Source organism: Maylandia zebra, linkage group LG11 (assembly GCF_041146795.1).
Source record: "Maylandia zebra isolate NMK-2024a linkage group LG11, Mzebra_GT3a, whole genome shotgun sequence".
Taxonomy (NCBI): domain Eukaryota; kingdom Metazoa; phylum Chordata; class Actinopteri; order Cichliformes; family Cichlidae; genus Maylandia; species Maylandia zebra.
Window position 1 is genome coordinate 16,825,990 of NC_135177.1, and position 22,417 is coordinate 16,848,406.

Consider the following 22,417-nt stretch of genomic DNA (forward strand, 5'->3'; position numbering starts at 1 on the left):
ACAGCAGCTTTCCCTCCTTGCCTGTGAGCCTAATGGGAAATTTCAAGTCACCTAAATAAAAAGGAAGGTGTAATTAACGCGACGCGCTATTAATTGCATCTGCTAGAGAGCGGATGAAGGGCGCGAGGGCGCACTTTTTTCCTTTTTTAAAATGTTATTTATTTTATTTATTTATTTTTATTACAGAGCTTCACAAAAGTCTACTTCAGAGATCAGAGAGTTGCAGAGGGGGCTTTAAATGCCGGGGTCATTTCATACCAGGCGTCCAAATGGCAGGTCAAACGGTGAGTGGGGGTGGTGATGATGGTGTTTCTTCCCACATCAAAACAACGCGTGAAGACGCGCTCTCTGGCAAGCTGGTATTACATCATCATCGTCTCGTATAGGTTAAGTTAAGCACATTAGCGTTGATTAGAATGACACCCACCTTGAATCAGAGGATATCTGCATATTTTTTATTTTTCTGTTTAAAGCACACGATTGGTTTTTAGTTCTTTATGAGCAGCTTTATTGATAAACACTATCAATACCTTATTAGCTACTGATTGCCAATCCACCTCTCTGTTTGCTTCTTAATTCTGAGAGAGAAAAGAAGCACTTCATCCATGCTCGTGAGGCTGCAGACATCAGAACAGGAAACGGATCCGATTCTAATTAATATTATTCTGACAGGCACAAGGCCCGCGCGCAATCACGCACATTTTTAAGCAGGAACTTTTGCATTTGGCTGTCAGATCCAAGCTTGAAAAAATAGTAATAATAATCAGCTAGGCTAGATTTTCACACACGTGCACACAAACATCACACCAATGCTTACTGTGGGGAAATAACTCACTCAAGGGAAAGGGGGAAATGCCATCAGGGTCACCAGTGTCAAACTCACGGTCACCAGAAGAGAAGAAACAGAAGAAGAGGGGGTTTTTTCTTAGTATTTTTTATGTTAGCACATCGGGACAAATTTAAAGCGTTCAGGTTTTATCTGAAATCAGGAAAGCATCGTCGCGATGCGTTCAATTGCCAGTCTTTTAACCCTCATTTAATCACGACAGCCTAAAGTTGTGCTTAGGGTTGAAAGCTGACTTCATAAGATACATTTTTGTCTTCTTAGATTAATTAATTATCTTAAGAAATAAACTAGACAGCGTCATTCAAGGGAGGAGAAGAGGAGCAAAAGAAGGGGGGAAAACTAAATAAAAACATCTACATCTGCTCACAATCTTTGTGTGTAATCCTGCGTGATAAAAGAAAAAGTCCACATATTAGTAAAAGAAAAAGATTACCGCATTGGACCGTGATTCAGCCCTCCAAAATGACCACTTTTTAGTCCTCGGACTCCACTTTGGGAAGCCCTAATTTAACCCTAGATGGAAGCTGTGGTTTTCCCAGCCAAAGCCAGTTCATTTAAAAGCAGCCTCGGGGCAGAAACAACACATCATCGGCTCACAATCTTCCATTCATCAACCCTGATTTTCTCTCGGCCATTAATTCCACTCAAACGAATGGGCTCAAAGCAAGAAGCATATTTTTTAACAGCACAGCTGTCAGGCAACTCAGTGCAGCAGCTCCCTGATTTGCTGGGTTTCACGGAAATATATATATGTGTATACATGTGTGTGTGTGTGTGTGTGTGTGTGTGTGTGTGTGTGTGTGTGTGTGTGTGTGTGTGTGTGTAAATAAAATAAATACATTTAGCCTCGACGTTGGAAAAAAGCTGTTTAATATCAACCCCGTTATTTAAAAATGTGCAAGTCCGTTGTTCATGTGTCAAGTGATGAAACACCTGCAGGCATTCCTCACCTCTGCGTCATATCTACCCCAAGTTCATCCAGTGAATATGACATAGCCTATCCCCCCCCCCCCCCCCCCCCCCCCCAAAAAAAAAACCAAACAAACAAAAAACAAAACAAACAAACAAGCAATTAAACAAAAACAGCAAGAAGAACAGCGTTGGATTGCTACAGGTCTACATCCCACAACTTGTATTTCCAGTGAATTGTGACTTGGATCGATTGGTTTTAAAGCTACTGGAAGAAAGATTTCAATGCCATGATGGTTTCTGCTTGTTAATGATATTATTATTATTTTTTCTGCAAATGAAACACAGAGAAGGAAGAGGAGGAGAAAAGAAAAGCAGTTTCCACATGAGAGGGGAAAAAAGTCCCTGGATTTCTCTCTTTGCATAAAACAAAAAGGCGAGCTACTGCACGGAGAAAAACATGTATATACATTTAGCTGTGACGGTCCAGGCTGTGGCAATCCCGCTATTACAAAAAAAGAAAGAAAAATAGGTCTCTCTTTCTGTCACCCCGTCCCCTACAAAACAAAAGCCTTCTCGGCTCTTCATTTCTTATATATCTCACCCTTTGTCTCTTCTGTAAAAGCCACCCAGAATAAATTACAATCTCATTAACAAAACTAAAAAAAATAACATTAAATAAAATGTCTACGCGCAATTTCCCCCCGTTACATAAAAAAGGCAAAACAGACGAACAAAAAGGCTGGATGGTTATTGTAAAATAATAATAATTTTGATCATATGCTGCAATTTTTGGAACGCCACTAAAATATGTTTTGAGGACAAATTATTCGCACATTAATTTTGTTTTGTAATCCTCCCCTTAGATCGTTTATTTGTGGACATTTCTCTGCTATATTTATGTGGATTCACTCTTAAAGCACTGTTTTTATTTCAGAGCGGGCGCAAAATGGCGAAAGCAAACTCTTACTAGGCGAATTAAGCCAAAAAAAAATAAATAAATAAAAATAATAATAATGCAAAATAAAAGTTCAGAGGAATTTAAAAAACAAACAAAAATAGCAGACATTTTTAGACGTCAAAATTAACGCGTTACCAAAAAAAGAGAGAAAGAAACAAAAAGAAAAAAAGTCCGAACCATTTAAAAAAGGTACACAAGTGCAAGGCGGTGGGTTTAGGCTATGGACTCTGAAGCTCAACCTGCTCGTGTGTGATTTTTGTTTTGTTTTTTGTTTTGTTTTTTTGTTTTTTGGGGGGAGGGGGACAAAAAAATGAAAGAAAATGGGAAAAAGTGCCCCAGTGAAGAAAAAGCGAGAAAAAAGAGGGATGACTTTTTAAAGTTATACAATATTTACAAAAGCGGATCCAAACTGTTCTGTGAGAGTTGCTTGTGTCGAGATCTGTGTGTGTGTGGAGCCCATCCTGTTGTGGGGAGAAGAAAAAAAAGAGAAAAAAAGAAAAAGGTGCCATATAATCCAATCAATCGCCACGGAGCCCCAATCCTGGAGCTGGGAGACGCTCTGAGGGGGGAAATAATAATATTTAACGCTTGTTGTGTGGAAAACACGGACTTTGTTGTTTAGACTGCTGGCTGACTCACGATAGAGGTCACACACTTTTTATTTACCACATCTCTGCGCTCAGGCCATTTATACTGAAGAGTTTAACCAGTGAGCTGCACGTGCACTAATAATAATAATAATAATAATAATAATAATAATAATAATAATAATAATAATAATAATAATAATAATAATGTGTTCTTAACTAAATGGTGACCTCAGTCCACACAGAATAATTAAAAGCGGTCTGGCTGACAGATGGGACTCAGGCGATGCTCACCCTCAGCTGGACTCCACTGCACTGGGGCTGAAGCCTATACCGGCCTCCACTTTACTCCATTAACGCAGCTCCTTTGACCTCCCACTGCACTACCCACACACCCATCACGGCTGGACGCACAATTTAGAGCCACAAAACTAAAAAAAAAGAAAGAAAAAGAAACGAAAATAAAATAAAAGATTAAAAAAACGTCTTTGATTTCCCTTTTACGCACAGCCCCAAAAAGGTTGGAATTGATATATATTAAAAAAAATAGAAGAAGAAAAAAAACTGGAAAATGGAAGCTTTTCTTCTAAAACCATTCTTCCCCTCCCCTCCTTTTTTCGTCAAGTATAATTTCAGTACACAATAGGGGCTACACCTTGAAACTGCGTCGTCTGGAGTCACAGTGCTGGGCATGTATCCTCGGAGAACATAACACGGGCTTATGTTCCTTCAGCTCTGCGAGAGGGGAGGACAAAAAATGTCCTGTCCTCCCGTCACTCGTTTTCCATTTCTCAGATATTCACTGCAGATATTGTGTCAGTAATCACTGCAATCTATTATACATAAAACACCCACTATATCGTTTCATAGTCCAGTGATTTATATATAACCTTGGGGGGTGGGATAAATTAAAACGGTAAACAAGTCCTGGAGGAGCCGGTCCGGCAGAGTTCATTGGACCGGGGTCTGGACCCCGTGGTGCGGCGGCGTGTCCCCGTACACATCCTCGCTCCCCGGCAGCGCTCCTCCCGGAGGGGTCATGCGTTTTTCCTTCTGTCTCCTGTTACAAAACCAAACCCTCACCACTTCTTTCTCCAGGTGCAGACTGTCCGCCAGGCTGATTATTTCCGACGCTGCCGGTTTAGGGCACTTCAAAAAATGGCTCTCCAAAGCTCCTTTTACGCTTACCTCGATTGAAGTCCGTTTTTTTCTTTTCCTCCCCTGCGCCGCGATTTTGTCCAGGCTGGTCGGGCTGCCCGAGGTGGAGTCCGCCTCCTCCAGCCACTTGTTCAATAAAGGCTTCAGCTTGCACATGTTTTTGAAGCTGAGCTGCAGGGCCTCAAACCTGCATATGGTGGTTTGCGAAAACACATTTCCGTACAGGGTCCCCAGGGCGAGTCCCACGTCCGCTTGCGTGAATCCCAGCTTGATCCTGCGCTGTTTGAACTGCTTGGCGAACTGCTCCAAGTCGTCCGAGGTCGGCGTATCCTCATCCGAGTGGTCGTGGTGGCTCTGCGGCCGGTGCTGGTGCTGATGCTGGGACGGAGGGTGGCCGTGTTCGCTGAGGTGCGGGCTGTGGTGGTCTTCGTGACTGTCTCTTAGGTTGTGGTGGTGCATCCCCTGCCCGCTGCCCGGGATGAGCCCGTTGACGGTGAAGCCCGGCTGAGAGTAAATAAGGCTTTGGCCGTTTGTCGTCGCCATGCTCTGTATGTGCGCCGCCGTGGTGGTTCTCCACGCGCGGGCGTCGTGGTGGTTCCCGTGCGTCTGGTGCACCAGGTGGGGCGGCCGTGACTGGTGCTGCAGGTTGCTGCTGGAATTGTGCATCTCGTCCCGGGCGCCCTGCACCGCGGGTTTAATGTCCTGCTCCGCGCCGAGCGGGCTCGAGGACCACGGGGCTCCCTCTCCGTGGGACAGCGCCGTTATCCACTGGTGTGCGTGGCTGAGCGTGTGGCTGTTGCTCTGCAGCGGGTAGTCGCTCTGCAACAGGCTCTGCGCGTCCCGGTACGCCGTGGCTTGCTGCATGCTGCCGGGCTCCGAGTGCACGATGGATGCGCTGGAGGTGAGAATGTTGTAGTGGTTAGACGCTGCGGTCGCCATGACTCTCGGAGCCGGACTGGTCGCTCTTATTAAAGGAACCTCGCATTTGACAGAACCTCTCCTGCCCACAGGCGGCTCCCAGGCGCTCTGCCAAGTGGACGCCGAAGCGCACCTGGACTCCGCCCCGCCCCCCGCCGCTCATTGGGTACGGGAGGATGATGGACGGGGTTACCAGGGGCAACGGCGCGGCGATTGGCCGCGTGGAAGTCTCAACAAACACTACTGTCTTTGTTGGAGAGGTGCGAGCCGAGGCTCCCGTGGAAGCGGAGAGCCGGAGTGCAGCATGGGGAGACGGAGCACCGGGATCAGCAGCGCAGCTGTAAGATCCAGTTCATTTACTTTGATAATCTCGTTCTATCCAGACTGAGACTGCAGGGAGTCTAGTTCCAGGAGACCCGGAGCTCTTCTGTATTTAACCATTCAATCCCTAATTTAGGTGGACTTCAGATTTTTATGCACATTTATGGCATTAAATACTGGAAAAAGTGCGAACCCTTCTGATTTGCGCATAACTTTTTCCCCCCTCAGTGCCATCAAGGACTAGACGGCGTTTTGTGTAGTCTACATTTGCAGTAAAGCTTAGTTCCGTCTGACATCTTTGTTTTAGTGCAACATTTCTGCTTGTCGTTGTAATGCATGCATATTCATATGTCTGCTGCTGTTCGTGCAGAGTTGTCTGTGTACTGTAAGCAGGAAAAATGCATCATATTGCGCTGTCTCTCCTCGAGGATGAATATATATCTTAGATGAGCCAATCATTTTTTTATAATGACTTTTTATAATGACATATATTGGAATGAAACTAAATGTAACAAATCTGTCACACAAGAAGCTTCTAAAGTGAAATATTTGATAGAGAAAGGAGCTCAGGCATGTTTTAAACAATTTGATTTTATTTAAAAAAAGACAGTAACAAAATGTTAACAAACTTTTGAACATTTGCTGCCATGCAGACTGAAATGTATTTAAAGTCTTCAGGTAAAAACATTGCGCTCTGCTTAAACTGAGGTGTGTGCCATTAGCTGGCATCAGTCTCAGGTGATTTTTGCAGCTGGTAATGGGGACTGGGATCTTTAAAAGCATCGGCTATTCAAGCTGCACTTCCTCAAACACTGACGCTTTCCTGTAAAAGTGTAAACTAGTATATTTTTTCCCTTCACCGAAGGCTTGTAAATGTAGATGTCGGTCAGCTGTCTTGACTTTAAAACTTTTAACAGCCCATAAAGTAAACAGATCAACTTTTGTGTCCAACTAGGCTGTAAAGTGAGTTTTACAAGTCTGTCTTGGTGGGAGAGGCTACATGCTGATAAAAAGAAGGAAGCCCCCTCCCAGTTGAAGTTATGGCTTTCTCTCTCTATACATATATAGCATGGAGGACTTGCAAAGTTTAGTGATTAAAAAAAAGAGAGACATAAAACTCTATCCAGTGTGCCCTTATTACATGCAGTTTAAAGGATATTATGAGGGACTAAATGGCTGTTTACAACACTGTAAAGAACCTGTATATGGGGCCATTAGAGCATGGTGCAACTGTACTGAAGGCTTATTCACTTCACTAAAAGAGATTTCAAAATTATTTTCAGGTCTTATATAGAACGATTACAGAGTTAATATTGTGTGAACACCTTCTCTGGTTGCTCGTCATCCACTAAAGTGAAACTAGAAAGAAGTGAAGAGGAGGATTAAGTCCAAACTCAGGCCTCTAGTCCAGAGCAGGGAGGGCAGGTTTCCATCCTGTCTCAGCTGTCCCCCCCCCCAACCCTCCAGTGTCAGCTTCGGGGACCAGGACTTTGTCCAGAGAGGGGACATTCCTGGCCAACTGCTGCTGGTTGCCATAGGGAGAGGTAAATGAAACAACAGCAGTTGCATCGCTGCAGCTCTCCCCCACCCCTGTTCCCGGACTATCTAAAGGCCTCTATTTAGAGAGGCTCTCTACTGCGGGGACAAAGCTTTTGCAGGGATAAAGGAGGGAGGAGTAAAGAGCACAGGGCCCTGAGAGGGAGAAAGGGCTAGAAAAAGCAAAAAAAAAAAAAAAAAAAAAGATGAGAGAGATTATGTCTGTCCTCAAAGCTGCTCCTCACACTCCGCTGAGAGAAAGCAAACTGTGAAAAAATGACAAACACATCTTGGACATTTTTCACTGGCAGAGGCACATGTTTAACTTTCTAACTTCTGAGGCAGTAATTCTGCATGTTAGAAGACATTAATGATTCCTGCTGCATGTGTGCAATTAACAGTACCTTTGGTTAGTCTATGGCCTACAACAATTCAGTCCACCAGAAATAAAGTCATACATACTGGCCACAAATTAAACCTATAAATCAACGCAGGCAGTTCTTCAATATCCACAATTTATAACTTTCAAAGTATGCAAATGACTCAAACTGTAATTAAACATTTTATTTAATAACTTTGGACCTGCAGTAAAATTAAGAGGCAATAAAAAAGCAATTATCAAAGAAATACTTTTCACCCCCCCCTCCCAAAAAAAAAAAAAAAAAAAAAAAATTCTAGTCGTGCAACGAAAACACAAATGGTGAATATTCACGCTCACAAATCATTATTAGTGATGTTAATTTATTCAAAAAGTTCACACAGGAACACATGTCGTGTATATAGACAAAGGTCTGGGAACAATGCAGGGCCATCCAACAAAGAGCAAGTGCTAATTGCAAAATGTCGCTTCTCTATGACCTGAATTGCAGTTTCAATTCATATGCTGATTTAAGTTGTACTACAACTTTTTCTTTGCGCTTTGATGTCGCTTAAGTGGCCAAAATTCTCATTTCTGATCTTTTATGCCACAAAATATGAACAAAAGACAAGTAACGTAACCAACTTAGAATACATTTGAGACTGTTAGCTGTATAGTAAATACATGTTTTGTCAGCAAACTTTCAAAAAGAAAGAAAACTGCCATCAGCCCTGATTCATTGCGGAGATAAACAGTGGACAACTGCTACAATGCTTTCTGATGGTCTGTTTACATCAGTAATACGCAGCAGCATAAAGCGAGTGATGATGAAGAGCAAAAACACACGCAAAATCCTCGTATTCCATGTATCACTCGGGCTCTTCAATTAAGTATTACTGATTGGGCCTTTAATGGATCTCATTTCAGAGGCTAATAATCTTTCATAGGAGTGAATCCAGCTGCACCGACAGCACATGAAGAGGCCAGGATTTAAGTCATACCAGGAAAAAGTTTCCAGGCACGGCTCAGTAATTCATTCTGGTAATATTGAACATTATTGTGGTGTAACATTGAAATCGGCCAAATCAAAAGAACATTGTGGTAATTAGGCTGTAATTCAAGGAATTACCACATCGCCACACAGGCTTAAATAGTCGTGTTGGGAGAAACGCAAAGCACATTATTTTAATGGCGTAATATGCAAACTATGGCTCGTTTCAATTACGTGGCTTAACAATGCATAAATGATGCGAGCCTTGTTATTTGGACTGCAGGGTCCGTAGTTATTCAATAACACAGAGGGGCCAGCGTTAGGGGCCACGCTGCCTTTCCTCTCATGCACCGAGACGCAGTGAGGTCGCTGCCAAACTGCATTTAAGGGAATAAAAATGAACAGTAGAGAATGTAAGCGTTAAATTAACAGTAGGATAATTATATGACCCGTGTGCTGTAAAGATTCAATTTCTAACGCTCTAATTAGGCGACTGTCTCCCCATACATCAGCTCACATCCCTCTGCCAATTTCTCACCAGAAAGCGTCCTGTGAGCGGAAATAATTTGATTTTATTAAGACACGGCTCGTGTAATGAAGAAAATCAAAGGAGGGGCTGGTTGAGTATGATATGTTTTTTAAATCACTGATTGTTCCACGATCTCAGTCCGCTGAGTCCTATTTAAAGACGAGGACATTGGGGTCCAAACTGAGGGAGAGAGGAAGGCGAGGCCCAATCACTCTTCGCTGTCTGTGAACGCCAAAGAACGATTATATTAACCCGTGTAATGAAAAGTATGTCCACCGCCCACTGCAGAGAGAGGATACAGCACCTTAACGTGTCAGACCTTTCAGAAAGAAATTTGTAATCATGATTATTTTCACAGTCTTAACTAATGAAACTTACTTATCAGTTTCCAGAACACAAACAGCCCAGAACACAGTGGGGTGGGTGTGTGTGTGTGTGTGTGTGTGTGTGTGTGTGTGTGTGTGTGCGTGTGTGTGTGTGTGCAGTAGGAAGGTTTTCACACCCATGTGCTGACAGGTATGGTTAGGTTTGGCTGTGCTCACCTTAAACCTGCCTTGCATATGCATGCACAGTATAAAAAAACAATTCATGACATCATCATTTTGAAAGCCAATCACAACTCAGTATGCAGTTTTGGTGTGATGTGATTTGAAAGCCTCCATTCACTGAAAACAGGCTTCTTGGTGATGCAGATGCGTTATCTTGTGTCCAGTAGGTTAACTTGTTTTGTTTAATTTTTTTTCCAGTGAAATTTCAGTCTAAAATAAACCTTCAGTGAAGCTGCTGAACTTTATGTGTGGAACAACTTGCTAAATTAAATTAATTTAATTCCCGTCATAAACATTTATTTTTGTCCAGCCGACAGTCCAAAATCCAAAAAGATTCATATGGTTACCTTAGAAGCCGTAAACAGTCACTAGATATTCATATTTGAAAATCTGATTCGTTTTTTTTACCTTGTATTTAAAAGTCTAATCAATATCAGAAAATACTAGAATTTAGTTTGATGATTTATAATAAAATATAGAAACAATACTGTAACATCTGTAGAAAATATATTTTTAAAGTAATGTAAATAATGTTATCATTGAAAATAATCTATGACTTTTCATAGTTTAAATGAAACAAACTCAAAATACCAGTGGACAAATGTTTACATAACTGTACTAAAGCACACACAACAAAAAAACAATTATTTGCAGCATTACCACCTATGAATTACTAGCACAATATTGATATATCTTTTTTTTTTTTAAATATCACGGTTATCTCTAATATAATACACCTCTAGATTCCTGTATGATATCCAGGCTTTCTTTGTAAAAGATAAAATCCAATGAAGCACATTTAGATTGTAACAGCTTTGTGTTTAATGCCGCAAAGATACAAACAGTCCCCGCTGGAGCATTATTGCTCTACCGTGGTGTCATCTTTGGGGAACAATCGTGATGAAATGGAAATCTGTTTACTTTGCATTTATCAGCTGCCTTGACTTTAGCTGATAGCAGAACTGATACAAAACCTTCAGATCAGAAGAATACAATCAGTGTGGGCTCATTTAAATACAAATAAAGTACATGCCTTATTTTTAATTTATGCAATAAAATAAGATCCCCTAATCCTGAGTATATACAGCCAGAAATATATGCAGCGAGCACAGATCACTTCCTTCGAAGTAATAACAGAGTTTTATTTCAGATTAGCTGTTCGGATGTCAATAATTCTCGCCAAGGCCCGTTTCGAATCTTGCATAACGAGAGCCGACCCACGCCTTTCATCCTTACTGTAATTGTTGTGTGCATCAAAGACGAGGGAGACTGACAGGCTGTATGGGAGGATTAATACAGTGGGTGAGTGACGACATACTGAGGCGGGAGGGAGGAGCGAGAGAGGGAGAGGAGAGCGAGAGACGAAGGTATGGGGGTGAGGAGGAGGAGAATGAGAGAAAAGTAGGAGAGGACAAAAAGTGGGGAGAGAGTTAACGAGAGGGACAGCATTAATTGTGTGCTTTGTGCCGGGGCTCTTTTGCTGAGTGTGGCTGTCGAGGTGCGGGCGCTCACCCCTCCAGCAGCCCGCCGTGATCTGAGCCAGCTCTCAGACTGCTGTATTCCAATGCAATTAGGCCACTCAAAGGCCTGCTTAAAGCTGCACCCCCACCACACACACACACTGATAGCAACATCCCCTGTGGGTCCCCTTCATTGTAGCAGGGATGTGTATTCTGTCCCTCTTTGAGGCCTTGGATGAAGAGACCACCCCGGGGAGCTGAAAAAAAAGCAAGGATTACCTCTCTTTCTGTCCCCTTTCCCTCTGTCTTTCTCTCTCTCTGCCTCTTTATCTTCCTCTCTTTCTGGTTTCACCTCTAAAGTCTATCAGCTCGGGCAGGCAACTGAGCTCAGCTCCCGTTAGCTTCTCCAAAGAGACACAAGTTGGAGCTCCTTTTTTTTTTCTTTTTGCAGGAGGAAACAGAAGAAGAGGAGCAATGAGGCATTCCTGTGATGGATGTCATTGTGGGACTGCTCTAGCAATACCACTTCCCTCTTCCTCTTTCATTATTCATGCAGTCATATATTTCAACAAGTGGCGTGGGGCGTGTAGCTCGCTAGCTCGTCCCCGTTGGCACAGGCGCCGCAGCCTCAGTCAGTCTGTCCCCCTCTGTGTGCTGTATTAAGAGAAAGCGCTCCATGATAGCAGAGCTCTCTTGGCTGGCTTTCAGTGCGTCTCATTCCCCAGAAAGCATTTAAAACAGATTACAAACCTAACGCTACACCTCCCCAATAAGAGAAGAGAGGAGGAAAGAGGAGGAAAAAAAACCTGGCACATTAGCACCTGCAATACTAGTCAATGGCATCAACAGATTAACGAGGTAATCCACACAATGAGGTCTTTGATTCGTGTGGTTTGGCAGGCAATAATGCCAGGCATAATACACACTGTTATTTCAGGCTGTCCCAGCACGAGAAAACCTGGCAGAAGCTGATCTCTCTCTCTCTTTTATTTATTTATTTTTTGTTCTTTCTATCAGATGAGCTTCTTTTTTTTTTTGAAGATTTTTAACTTGTGCATCTGGCGCTCTTGCCCGTTTTCTTGTCGGGGAAATAACCTGCTGGCTTCTCCTGTGGCACATGTGAAGCGAGGAATCACAGGCTTTCTGAAGGCTGTTTAAACAGCAGGGCTGAGGAGCTCTCCATCGTCCTTCCCCCCTTATTTTTCTGCATAAGGACGTGTGTACAGGATAAGTGTGTGTGTGCGCGCGCGAGTGTGTGCGCGGAAGATCTCGCAGCCCCATCGCTCATGTGCGGCTCGATTAGCCCCACGTGCCTCGTTCGTCAGACGTGGAGGCAGAGCAGATGGCAGAAGACGCACCGTGTTACCATGCTGGAGCACTATGTAACGCTGCTCTAATTGAAACATCAATACTGCCCTGTCAATACACTACTGCTACTTTACAAAACACCTCCACCAACAGACCTGCACTAGACTGGCAAAGAAAAAAAAAAGTTTACCGCCCGGGGTGAAAGTAACTTTCTCTGTAACGCTTCCTGGTCTTTTTAATCTCCTAATATTAACACTTCACTTGCTTTCTGTTTGTATACAGCTTGTGGTGTTAAAGGAAGCATGCATGGGAAAAAAAGAAAAAAGAAAAAAGGAAGAGATCCTCCTCAGCAGTATCTCCACTGTGGCAAAAATTTTAATGAATTGATAGAAAGTTGAGAGAGCTCACATGGCTGTGATCAGTAATTCGACGTTATTGGGAATTCAGTGGAGAACAGAGAGAAATTAGGCGGCTAGGAATTAATTTGTTATTTGTCCAACTCAATGAGGAGTGACGCAGCCCCCTTTAATGAACGGGGTAATCCATTTCTTATTGCACAGAGCTGAATTCACCCTTCATTGAAGTGGAAAAAGACAAACATATCTTCCACTAACCTTTGCTACTTCCGAAGGCAAACCAGGAGTGGGATCGGGGGTTGGGGGGCGGAGACGAGCGCTGCTGGAGCTATTTGTTTTTCAGAAACAGGGTTTTGGGGTTTGTGTAGGCGAGAAAGTGGGTTTCAAAGCAGACCTACAATAAGTCATCTTTGCTGATACCGAGGCCACAAAGTCAAAATACAGTACGCTGACTTGATTCATGATTAACTGGCTTTTCTGCACTGTGGAAAACTACAGTCTTTACGAAACTATGGTTCATGGTTGTGTTTTTAACTCCCTTCCCTCTGCCCCGCCCCCTCTCACGCCTTTCTGCTCACAGATCCGTCATCTGTTGGATCTAAAACGCTTGATTGTGCCGACATCCTGGATCTTCTGTGAGGGCAAGGACCTGCGCTCCTCATCCGCGTCGTCCCCGAAGGTCTCGGTTTCAGGAGGCTCCCTCTCAACAGTAGGTCTTGTTTTCTGGGCAACATGTGTGTCAAGTATCTGTGGGACAGTGTAAATAGTCATAAGATAGCAGTCTAGGGTCTGATTTTGCTCTTCAGTTCACTTATTGGGTAATTTTATAATATGAAAATTCTCCTACAATCGAAAACGCTGTACCTGAGTGGGTTACATTTCAATAGGGAAAAATCTCTTTAATTAATTAACTGAATATCACAATAGTTGCCAATTCAATTAAATAATTGTTTCAGCTGTTAAAAAACAAACAAAAACAAAAACAAAAAGACCAACCACATATCTATTATGAAAAAAAAAAATAAAGCATTCTGGTGGCCAAATGGGCAGAGTGCCATGTGTCTAGCGTGCAAACTCACATTCCTTGAATTCATTAAATCAAATCATTTTCCCTTCATCTATTCCACTCCTCAGTCTTCACCCCCCCTAACAGAAAAAGCACAAAAAACCCAAACTATAAAAATAACCTGTGTTTTAGGACTGGTGGGGGTTGCAGCTTACCTTGAAAGCCAGACTAGATGTCAGGCTCGACTTAACCGGTCTGTCTCCTCGAGTTTTTCCCATCTGGTTAATGAAACAGATGTTTCATGTTAAAGACAAACAAAATATGTACAAAATATGGCTCTGTTGTGTGAGGGAAGCGAAAATACACTGATTCCTGCATTTCCCATAATGCAGATTTCTTCCAACCTGGTAATGAACCATATTTTTCAGCTTCTTAAAGTTATTCCTCACCGTGACACCAATGTCTTTACAGGCTGAGCAGCACTCGGCTACACTAGCAAGCTGCATTCATGTGCAAAACCAGTAGAGAAACTCTAATTTCTAATAAGCAATATTTTATTTTTAGTAGCTATGGTACGTTATTTATTCTTGTTAAGGCTCCTTGTGGGCTTCCATCTGCTGCACTTCTCACCACCACCACTTGCAGCAGGAGTCGCGACTCCTTTGACATCCTTTTCCCCCTCCTTATGGAAGTCAAAAAGCTGAGAAAACACACAGAGGAAATGGGCCACGAGCTGTTCAGAGGAATCCAATTCAACTCTGTTTTTGCAAGAAAAAAGGCAAGGACAAACAGCTGAATTTGAAATCAATCAAACGCTGGCTCTGTCCACAGGAGCAACGTTCAGGCTCTGGTTACGATTTGATCTTGGCTCAAGTTTTCAGTGAGTGTTGACGTCTCAGAGTTGTGAGGAATCCCGAGCCGGCAGCTTACAGCGGGGGTTTTAGTGATACAGTATTTACAAGGCATGAGGAAGTGGGAGCGCTGCAACAGACGGCACCATACACGGTGCTTTCAATTATTTCTCACAGCATTCATGAAAATAGAAGCACAGCGGGGAGTACAGTATGAACGACAAAACTATAAAAAGACACGGAGTGAAAAGAGAACTCCCAAGCTAAAATAAATGGCGTTGTGTGCCGTTGCTTGGTGGAGAGCTCAGAAAAATGCATGCCTCCCAAAAAGAGTCAGAAATAGCGTAGAGTACAGACCAGAGTAGGGGTGATGGAGCAAAATGGATGCATAAATAACTGGAAGGAGGTTGAAGTTTGGATTTGAGAGCATCTTATGAATCGGTTTTTAGAGTTATGTTGGCCTGATGCTCTAAGTAGTGGGCATCAAAGAGCCTCTCATACACGCAGATCCATTCATAATATTAAATATGAAGGCTTGATGGAAACTTGCTGCAACTTACATGGGTTTCAGAAAGGAGAACACCTGCTTTTTAAGTTTGTCGCTGTTAGCATGCTAATTCGTTAACATTTGCTAAGCACAAATGAGGCTAACAGGAATATGGCTAATTTTCTACTGTAGGTTATTGTTTGTGAACCTGCCACCTTAAATTATTGGCTTGATGATAATGCTATAGAAAAACAGACAGAATACAAACATTTCGGCACATAATCATCATCAATCCGTCCTGTAGTTGATCGCATATATTTTTGGGGTCTGGATCAAAGCAGTGGACTGACTCCCAGCCCTACTGACCTTTCAGCTCATACCGCTATGCTGCTAACATGGGTGAAAACAAATGAAGCACCCAGTCCAAACTCATGATGCTGTTTCTTACATCAGAGTGTTTCTCTCTGCACTGCCATGTTATATTACAGTCTTGCAGTATTTATATGCCTTGATAACTTATCAAACAAGCGCAGTGTGATGCTGCAAACCTCAGCTAAGGCTAAAACCCATTCCAAAGTAAGAACTTAGAACAGAGACCAGATTGTGATATTTTCTTGACAACACCAAACAAAAAAATAAAATTGCAATAACTTTGCGTGAAAACAGACCAACTCAACCGATCACATTACCTGTTGGCAGAGGTAATACGATTCAACAGCAACAGCAACTTCGGGTTTATGTTGTTTGCTGTGTATTAACATCATTCATTGTTCAATTAACAAAAAAATTTTTGGCATCAACCTTGATTGCTTTATTTAAAAAAAAAAAAAAAATACATATTAAAATGAAAACCCAAAGATATCTGTCAGACTGTTTGTTTTGTAATTGTGTCACAGAGTTCCCAGTTCAGATCAGAAATGATGGTGGTGAACACAGTGTTACTGTTATCCAAGAGCAAGGACGACAACTACGATGAACAAATAGAAAAATCCACGACCACAAAAAAAAGAATAAAAACAACCTCCAGATGAAAAGCTTCAGATTGGTAAATTTAGCATATTCAAGCGAATAGGCGCACACACCTACACTGCATCCTTTCTGCCCTCCAACACATCACCGCAGACAGACGACAACCAGCTTTTCCTCGAGCTGATCTTTCTCTCTTCTCTGAGATGAGAAGATGCTGGTGAGTAGAGAGAGGGAGAGGCTCACAGACAGAGACGTTTGTTTCCCAGCCCTTCCACCGTCTCCGTGGGACGACCCTCCCCATCCACCCCCAACCAACCAATCCCCCCCCCCAACCTAATGGATCAAACAAAGGACATCATTTGTAGGCCAAGTCTTTTTCTGAGCGTCTCTCTCCTCAGCTCTGCATACCAATCCAATACAGCCCAAGGAAAAAAAGCCACGCTGTGGTACGAGTGTGCGTGTGTGTGTGCGTGCATGTGTGTGTGTCTCTGGGCCGGGGGTTGGAAGGTCTGTTTGCCTCTCCGCCAAGCATCGATTTATCCTTTTCTCCAATTTATTTCTCCTCCTTGCCTCTGCAATCCATTCAGATCTGCCTCTAGGGGAGGAACTCGGGGTAAAGACGTTGTCAGGCCTTGCCGTTGCCTCCTAACACCGGCTCAAAACTCATCTACAGGCCCGGGGACCGTGTACCCCTGCAAGGACACGTCGGGCAGCAATGTGTGCATGCAAACAGCTACCTGTCGTCCGGCGGCACACTTCTGTCAAGGCTGTAATTGGCCTGATAATGCAGCATAAAGGACAGTGACAGGGGCTTGTGAATTTGTTTCAGCTCAAACGCTGGGGCTGGAGCAATGATTAAGTAGACCGCAAAATGTCGTCTAATTTTCTAAGGAGCGTTATACCCTGGTGTTTTTTCTGCAGTAACAACTGTTGGAGAAGCCAGAATGATATTTAATTGTTCCTCATAATCAGGCCTAGACTACGAGCAGATATGATGGGAATAACAATATCTGGAGTCCCGATTCAACTGTCTGATCCTTATCTCTGCCTGTATGATTCTGACATTTTCAGATGTTATTACTCACACTCAAGGATTTGTATCCTAAAGCCTCGACAGTGACGACGACGGCGCTCAATAGAAATGCTGCATGTGCACAAATCCCACGGCTCTACCCCCTATCCACACACACACGCACGCACGCACGCACGCACGCGCGCGCGCACACGCACACACGCACACACACACACACACACACACACACACACACACACACACACACACACAGAAACACCCTTGACAGAGATCTGTGAGCCATTCTTCAGTGTCACAGTGAGCGACGCCTGGCACATCCTTATACCTGAAGTTGATCAATGCAGATATGTCCAGGGGGAAATTGAAATCCATAGGAAATTAGGCGACGCAAGTGATTTATTGGAACAGTAAATCATGGTGCCTGTGATGTGTGGAGAGTCTGTGTTCCAGCTCTGTGCGCCATACTGTACCTTTCCTCTTAGTGACATGGCGATATCAGCAGCTCGCACCTTCTTCTCCCTCTCCATTTGGTAGATCCACTGCAGCAGGTCCATAGGAGGGGACTGGTCCCTCTGGAACAACCACCCATGAGGGATAGGGTGATTCAACCCCATGGACACAACACTCTGCAGGGGTCCCTCTGAAGTTAAAAATAGAAGCACAATTAGATTGCTGTATGCCTCACTACCTATGTTTCTATCTACAGTACATGCCAAATATGTTTCTATTTCATTTTTAAAATAAGACAGGAACGGTTCTGTGGTCTGTAAATACATAAAGTGTGCTGGAGTGGCTCTAGCTCAGGTAGTAGAGCGGGTCACCTACTAAGTGCTCCAGTCTGCATGCCAAATATCTTGCCCAAGGATGCATTCATCGGAGTGTGAATGTGTATGAATGCTAGTTAGGTAGCACTGAAAACCTAGAAAATTGTGATTGGGTGAATGAAAAAGTTGTATAAAGCGCTTTGAGTGCTCAGATAGAGTAGAAAAGCGCTATATAAGAACCAGTCCATTTACCATTTCTGAGCTTAGTAGCAGAAAAATGTTATTCAGGCAGTTTTGCTAAAATAAATGATATTGGGTGATATTTGCCTTGCAATTTCATTTTGCACATACATCAGAAGATTTTATCGAGTCAATCCTGTTTTGTTACAGTTTACAAACTGTTATTTTCATCCATTGTTGTGCAATATTTTTATATGCAGGGTTTTACTTGCAGGAGGAGTTCTTGTTCTTCCAAAGAGCCCTTATTTAGATTGATATTAAAATCAGCAGCAGCTGATTTAAAACCAGATTTTTGAATTTATACTTCTGTTACTCAACAAGAAAATTTACAGTACTTTTTTGTTTTCGGTGAGATACTGCAACACAGACTCACTGCCTTCACCCCACCAAGGGCTCACTGTGAGCCAAGAGAGTCATGCAGGAGTTTTCATTGTTAGCGGCAGACTCTGCCATTTCAGTGTCAGACTCAAACTGTCTACCCTTCAAAAGGGATTCCCTGCATGAAGATGCAATCCAGCCTTTCCATTTATCTCACTGACATCATCCTCTTTAGTTAGAATAAGTAAGCGCAGTGACACAACATATCCATCTGTTCCTTGCATTAATAATATCAAAGAATGTGTAAGAATCATTTTGCAGAATTAAAAAAAGAAAGAAAAAAAGCAGGAAGCATGTATTCTATCATATTACAGAGTATAATATTGTAGTAATAGAGGCACACACACATAAAAAGCACTAGTCTGTCCTCAACTTAGAGGATGCTTCTCAGCTTTCTGTGTATTAAAAGATCCCTGTAAGGATGAAACTGCAGGACAGAGTCACTTACAGCACAAACAGCAAAATGAAAAATATATATCTGACAGAGTATTTGTAGTTGAGGGGACTGAGTTCATGCACAAATGTTCAAATAAATCCACAAGCTTTCCTTGAGAATAAAACAGAGATAGTGTGTAGTGTGAATCCCGACTGAAGAATCAGCCCCCCACCTCTCAAACACTCCCAACTCCCCCTGCCTTTGCTGTTTTTTTTCTCTTCCAGGTACATCACTTGTGTTCTTCTAGCTTGTTTTTGTCCTGCTTTAATTGCTTTTTCTTTTTTTTTTCCCCTTTTGCAGCGAAGGAAGAAAAGACAACAACAAGGCGGTGAGGGCTGCAGCTAATGGAGAGGCTGTAATTGTGAATGGAGGCATTCATCTGGAGACATCGTCCGTGAATTGCGCTGCACAATACCCAGCGCCGGGCTGCTCAGATCACCAAGCAGTCAACAAGCACGCGTGCACACACGCACACGCGCACACATATAAACATGCTGAACCCTCAGATCACTGGTGCTCAGAGGAGCAACGTAATCACACTTCCGCAGAGAGAAAGACATCGAAAAGGGGAGGAGAGAAGGAGAGGCTGAAGAGGGGGGAGGAAGGGAAGAAGAGAGGAGAAATTATACAAGGAGATAGGAGGAGAGGAAGGGGGAGGAGGAAAACGGAATGGTGAAATTGATGTTTCCTACCATTTGATTTGGGCCACAGAGCCCAGGAGGCAGATCAGATAGAGCTACATGCACACACAGAATCAGCACATGCAAAGAAACAAGGATGCATGCACACCATCCCTCTTCCATAGAGCCCATACATGAAAGACACGCATGCACAGACTCATATACAGAGGCATACATTTAAAGCCATAAATCTGTACAAATATTATGTAAATAACCTGTAGAAGCTCACAGAACCATCTCACAAACCCCATAATTTCTTCTACCTGCTTGAACATTTAAACACAAACACACAAATGCACACACACATATTTTTTAAAGAAGACACAACAAAGCCTATAGTATGGAAGGAAAAAAAAAGCCCTCATCCCGGCGAGGCGAGACGAGACGAGGCACCTGTCAGCTCGGTGGTTCCTGCTACTACAGAGAAACATCAAGAAACAACAACTCAATTAAGCACACCATCCCTGTTCAATTACTGCCACATAATCACAGCAATTTACCTTCACTTGCTGCACAGCCACCAAACAAACACACACAGAGGCACAGGCGCACATACAGAGGCGGTTTCCCCTCACAAACGCCAGCAGAGACATAGCCGCATCACAAAGACTGACCAGACTGGCTTCATTCTACACATCATTAATGTGAAGCTCATCTGGAGGCATCCGCAGGCTAACCAGCATCAAACAGACACGGAGGACGACGGCAGAGAACAATTTAAGTGAAATGCTTATTCACTAAATATGTGATGAACAGCAACAGCACTTCCCAACATGTCCATTACAGTACTGCCACCACTATAAATAGCACAGCTTCTGTCTAGCAAATGTAGCTCGGTATATTTAAGGGTACGCGCTGTAAGTAAGTAACAGAAATCATTTGTGACCCAAATCTGTTCATCTTAATCACTTCTTGCACATTCTTTATGACACCAGGGATCTCAAAATCATCAGTAAGTTGCTATAATTATCATCATCATTAACTAAGAGTGAAATAACCTTTCCACAATGGTCCTGTTTGCTATTGGGCCTTGCTTCTGATATTCTTTTTCTGTGAGTGGCATAAAGATTTGTTATTTTATCTTTCCAAGAAATCAGAGAAATTTTGTGTCTTCAAACTCCATCCATACATGTTCAGGATGAGTGAGAATGCCAAATGTGAGCCATGGTTTCACCCATCATCAGCATGCAACCTAAATAATTCTTCTGTGGCAGAACAAGAGCAAATCCCTCCCTGTAAAAAGAAACAAGCCTAGGGAGTAGTGACGCTGACTTAAAGGCATTCAAAATCTGCAGAAGTCTGTTATACACTAACACAAACATAGCAGCTAAAGACCACATGACCCAGGGTGATGCTGATGCCATCTGCCAAAGATTCATTTTTAAAAGGTAACAAAAAGCAGAGATCAACAGGCTTATAGGATCACGCAGAGGAGAGACATTTTTGGGACAAATCTACAGTTGAAGTGCTGTTTCAATGATAATTTTCTTGTGCAGCTCGTTTTCATCAACTTTGCAGTCAGTATTGTGATGATGTAATAGTGTAACATATCACTTTCTACAGGGAACTCATTAATTACTTTAAAAAGTACACATATTAAGTACAATCAAGTCTGAAACATACAAATTCATATCTTACTAAGTTTAAGTTTACTGTTTCTATGACAAACTTCATATTTAGCAGACAGATTTGGAAAGCTATTTATAAAAAATATGAAAACGCACTCTAATCTATTCTGCACACAGCGTAATACAAGCTAGTCTGGAAATTAGAATCATCCAAAGTCATGACTGAGGGTGATGCTCAGGGCACAGTGTGGCTAACTGGCCCACTACAGAATGATGTCACTGGGGATACGACTGAGGAATAGCAACACTGTAAGAACCTGTGAATGAAGTGTGTGTGTGTGGACAGCAGATTGACTAACAGCTTGAACTTGGGTTAGATCCAGGAGCATGGGGAGGGATACATGGATGGCTGAAGAGAGAGGGAGGAGGGAAGAGGGGGGGAGCCATTGATTTCTCAACAGAGAGATCAGCATCTTGACAGAAAGAGACGAGTGAGCAACGGAGCAAGACACACACACACAGAAAAAGAGAGGAGATACCCACTGCGGCCCTCGGGTGAAATTCCATGACTTTTCCATAACTGAGCTTGAGTACTTTTATGTCCTAAAAACACACCTTCTTCCTAATTTGGGCTGAAACAGGGATGTAATGCGAGGAAAAAAATAAATCTAAAATAAATCTAAACTTTGACAGCACTTTGGTTAAGGTCCCTGACTTTGCCTGACTATCAGTAAAAAGTGATATTCCAGGACCTCCATGACCAGTGTGAACCCCTGTTGACAGAGATCAACAAGAAAGTCTGTGTGTGTGTGTGTGTGTGTGTGTGTGTGTGTGTGTGTGTAAGTTGTGTGCAACAGGGAAGCTGACACACACTGTGGAGGAACGGGTGGGATTGAGAAGGGGCAGCCAGGGGTCACGCTGTAATTATACATCATAGTCCCTGTGGTCAGTCCACTGACTTCCTCTGACTGCGGTGCCTCAGCCACACGAGCAGGGATGGCAGGTGGTGGTGGGAGTGGATGGTTGTAGGAAACTTGGAATAATAAGGATAGCACATGTTATATCTATTTTCAGATTTCTATTGTTTAATTAGCTCGTGTATTATTTTTTCCTTGTCCTGTTTTTTATATTAACTCTGTGCATCGTTTGCAGTACGTCCAGCACACATGTCACACCTCTACAGTAACTCAGCCTCCGTGCCCACCTCAGAGTGTACCG

The 22,417-nt window shown here is 42.9% G+C and overlaps 2 protein-coding genes and 1 long non-coding RNA gene across 3 annotated transcripts in view; 1 reads left to right on the forward strand and 2 right to left on the reverse strand.

The window, feature by feature from the left end:
- Nucleotides 1-1,655: 1,655 nt before the first annotated feature.
- On the reverse strand, nucleotides 1,656-5,497 carry pou3f2b (POU class 3 homeobox 2b). The gene has a single exon (XM_004541628.3). It carries the CDS (start codon nucleotides 5,399-5,401, stop codon nucleotides 4,256-4,258), a length of 1,146 nt encoding a protein of 381 aa, XP_004541685.1. The 5' UTR covers nucleotides 5,402-5,497; the 3' UTR covers nucleotides 1,656-4,255.
- Nucleotides 5,498-5,633: 136 nt separating this feature from the next.
- Nucleotides 5,634-20,711, forward strand: LOC105941323 (uncharacterized). The gene is made up of 3 exons (XR_001167950.3): nucleotides 5,634-5,720; nucleotides 13,368-13,496; nucleotides 19,252-20,711. It is a non-coding gene; the product is annotated as an uncharacterized LOC105941323 (long non-coding RNA).
- Nucleotides 13,373-22,417, reverse strand: part of LOC101476669 (furin-like) — a 70,197-nt gene continuing 61,152 nt past the window's right edge. The window contains exons 8-10 of the mRNA XM_012923980.3: nucleotides 17,604-17,773; nucleotides 14,009-14,071; nucleotides 13,373-13,534 (exon numbers count right to left, since the gene is read on the reverse strand). Coding sequence (XP_012779434.1) covers nucleotides 13,373-13,534; nucleotides 14,009-14,071; nucleotides 17,604-17,773 — 395 coding nt within the window. The remainder of the gene's footprint in view (nucleotides 13,535-14,008; nucleotides 14,072-17,603; nucleotides 17,774-22,417) is intronic.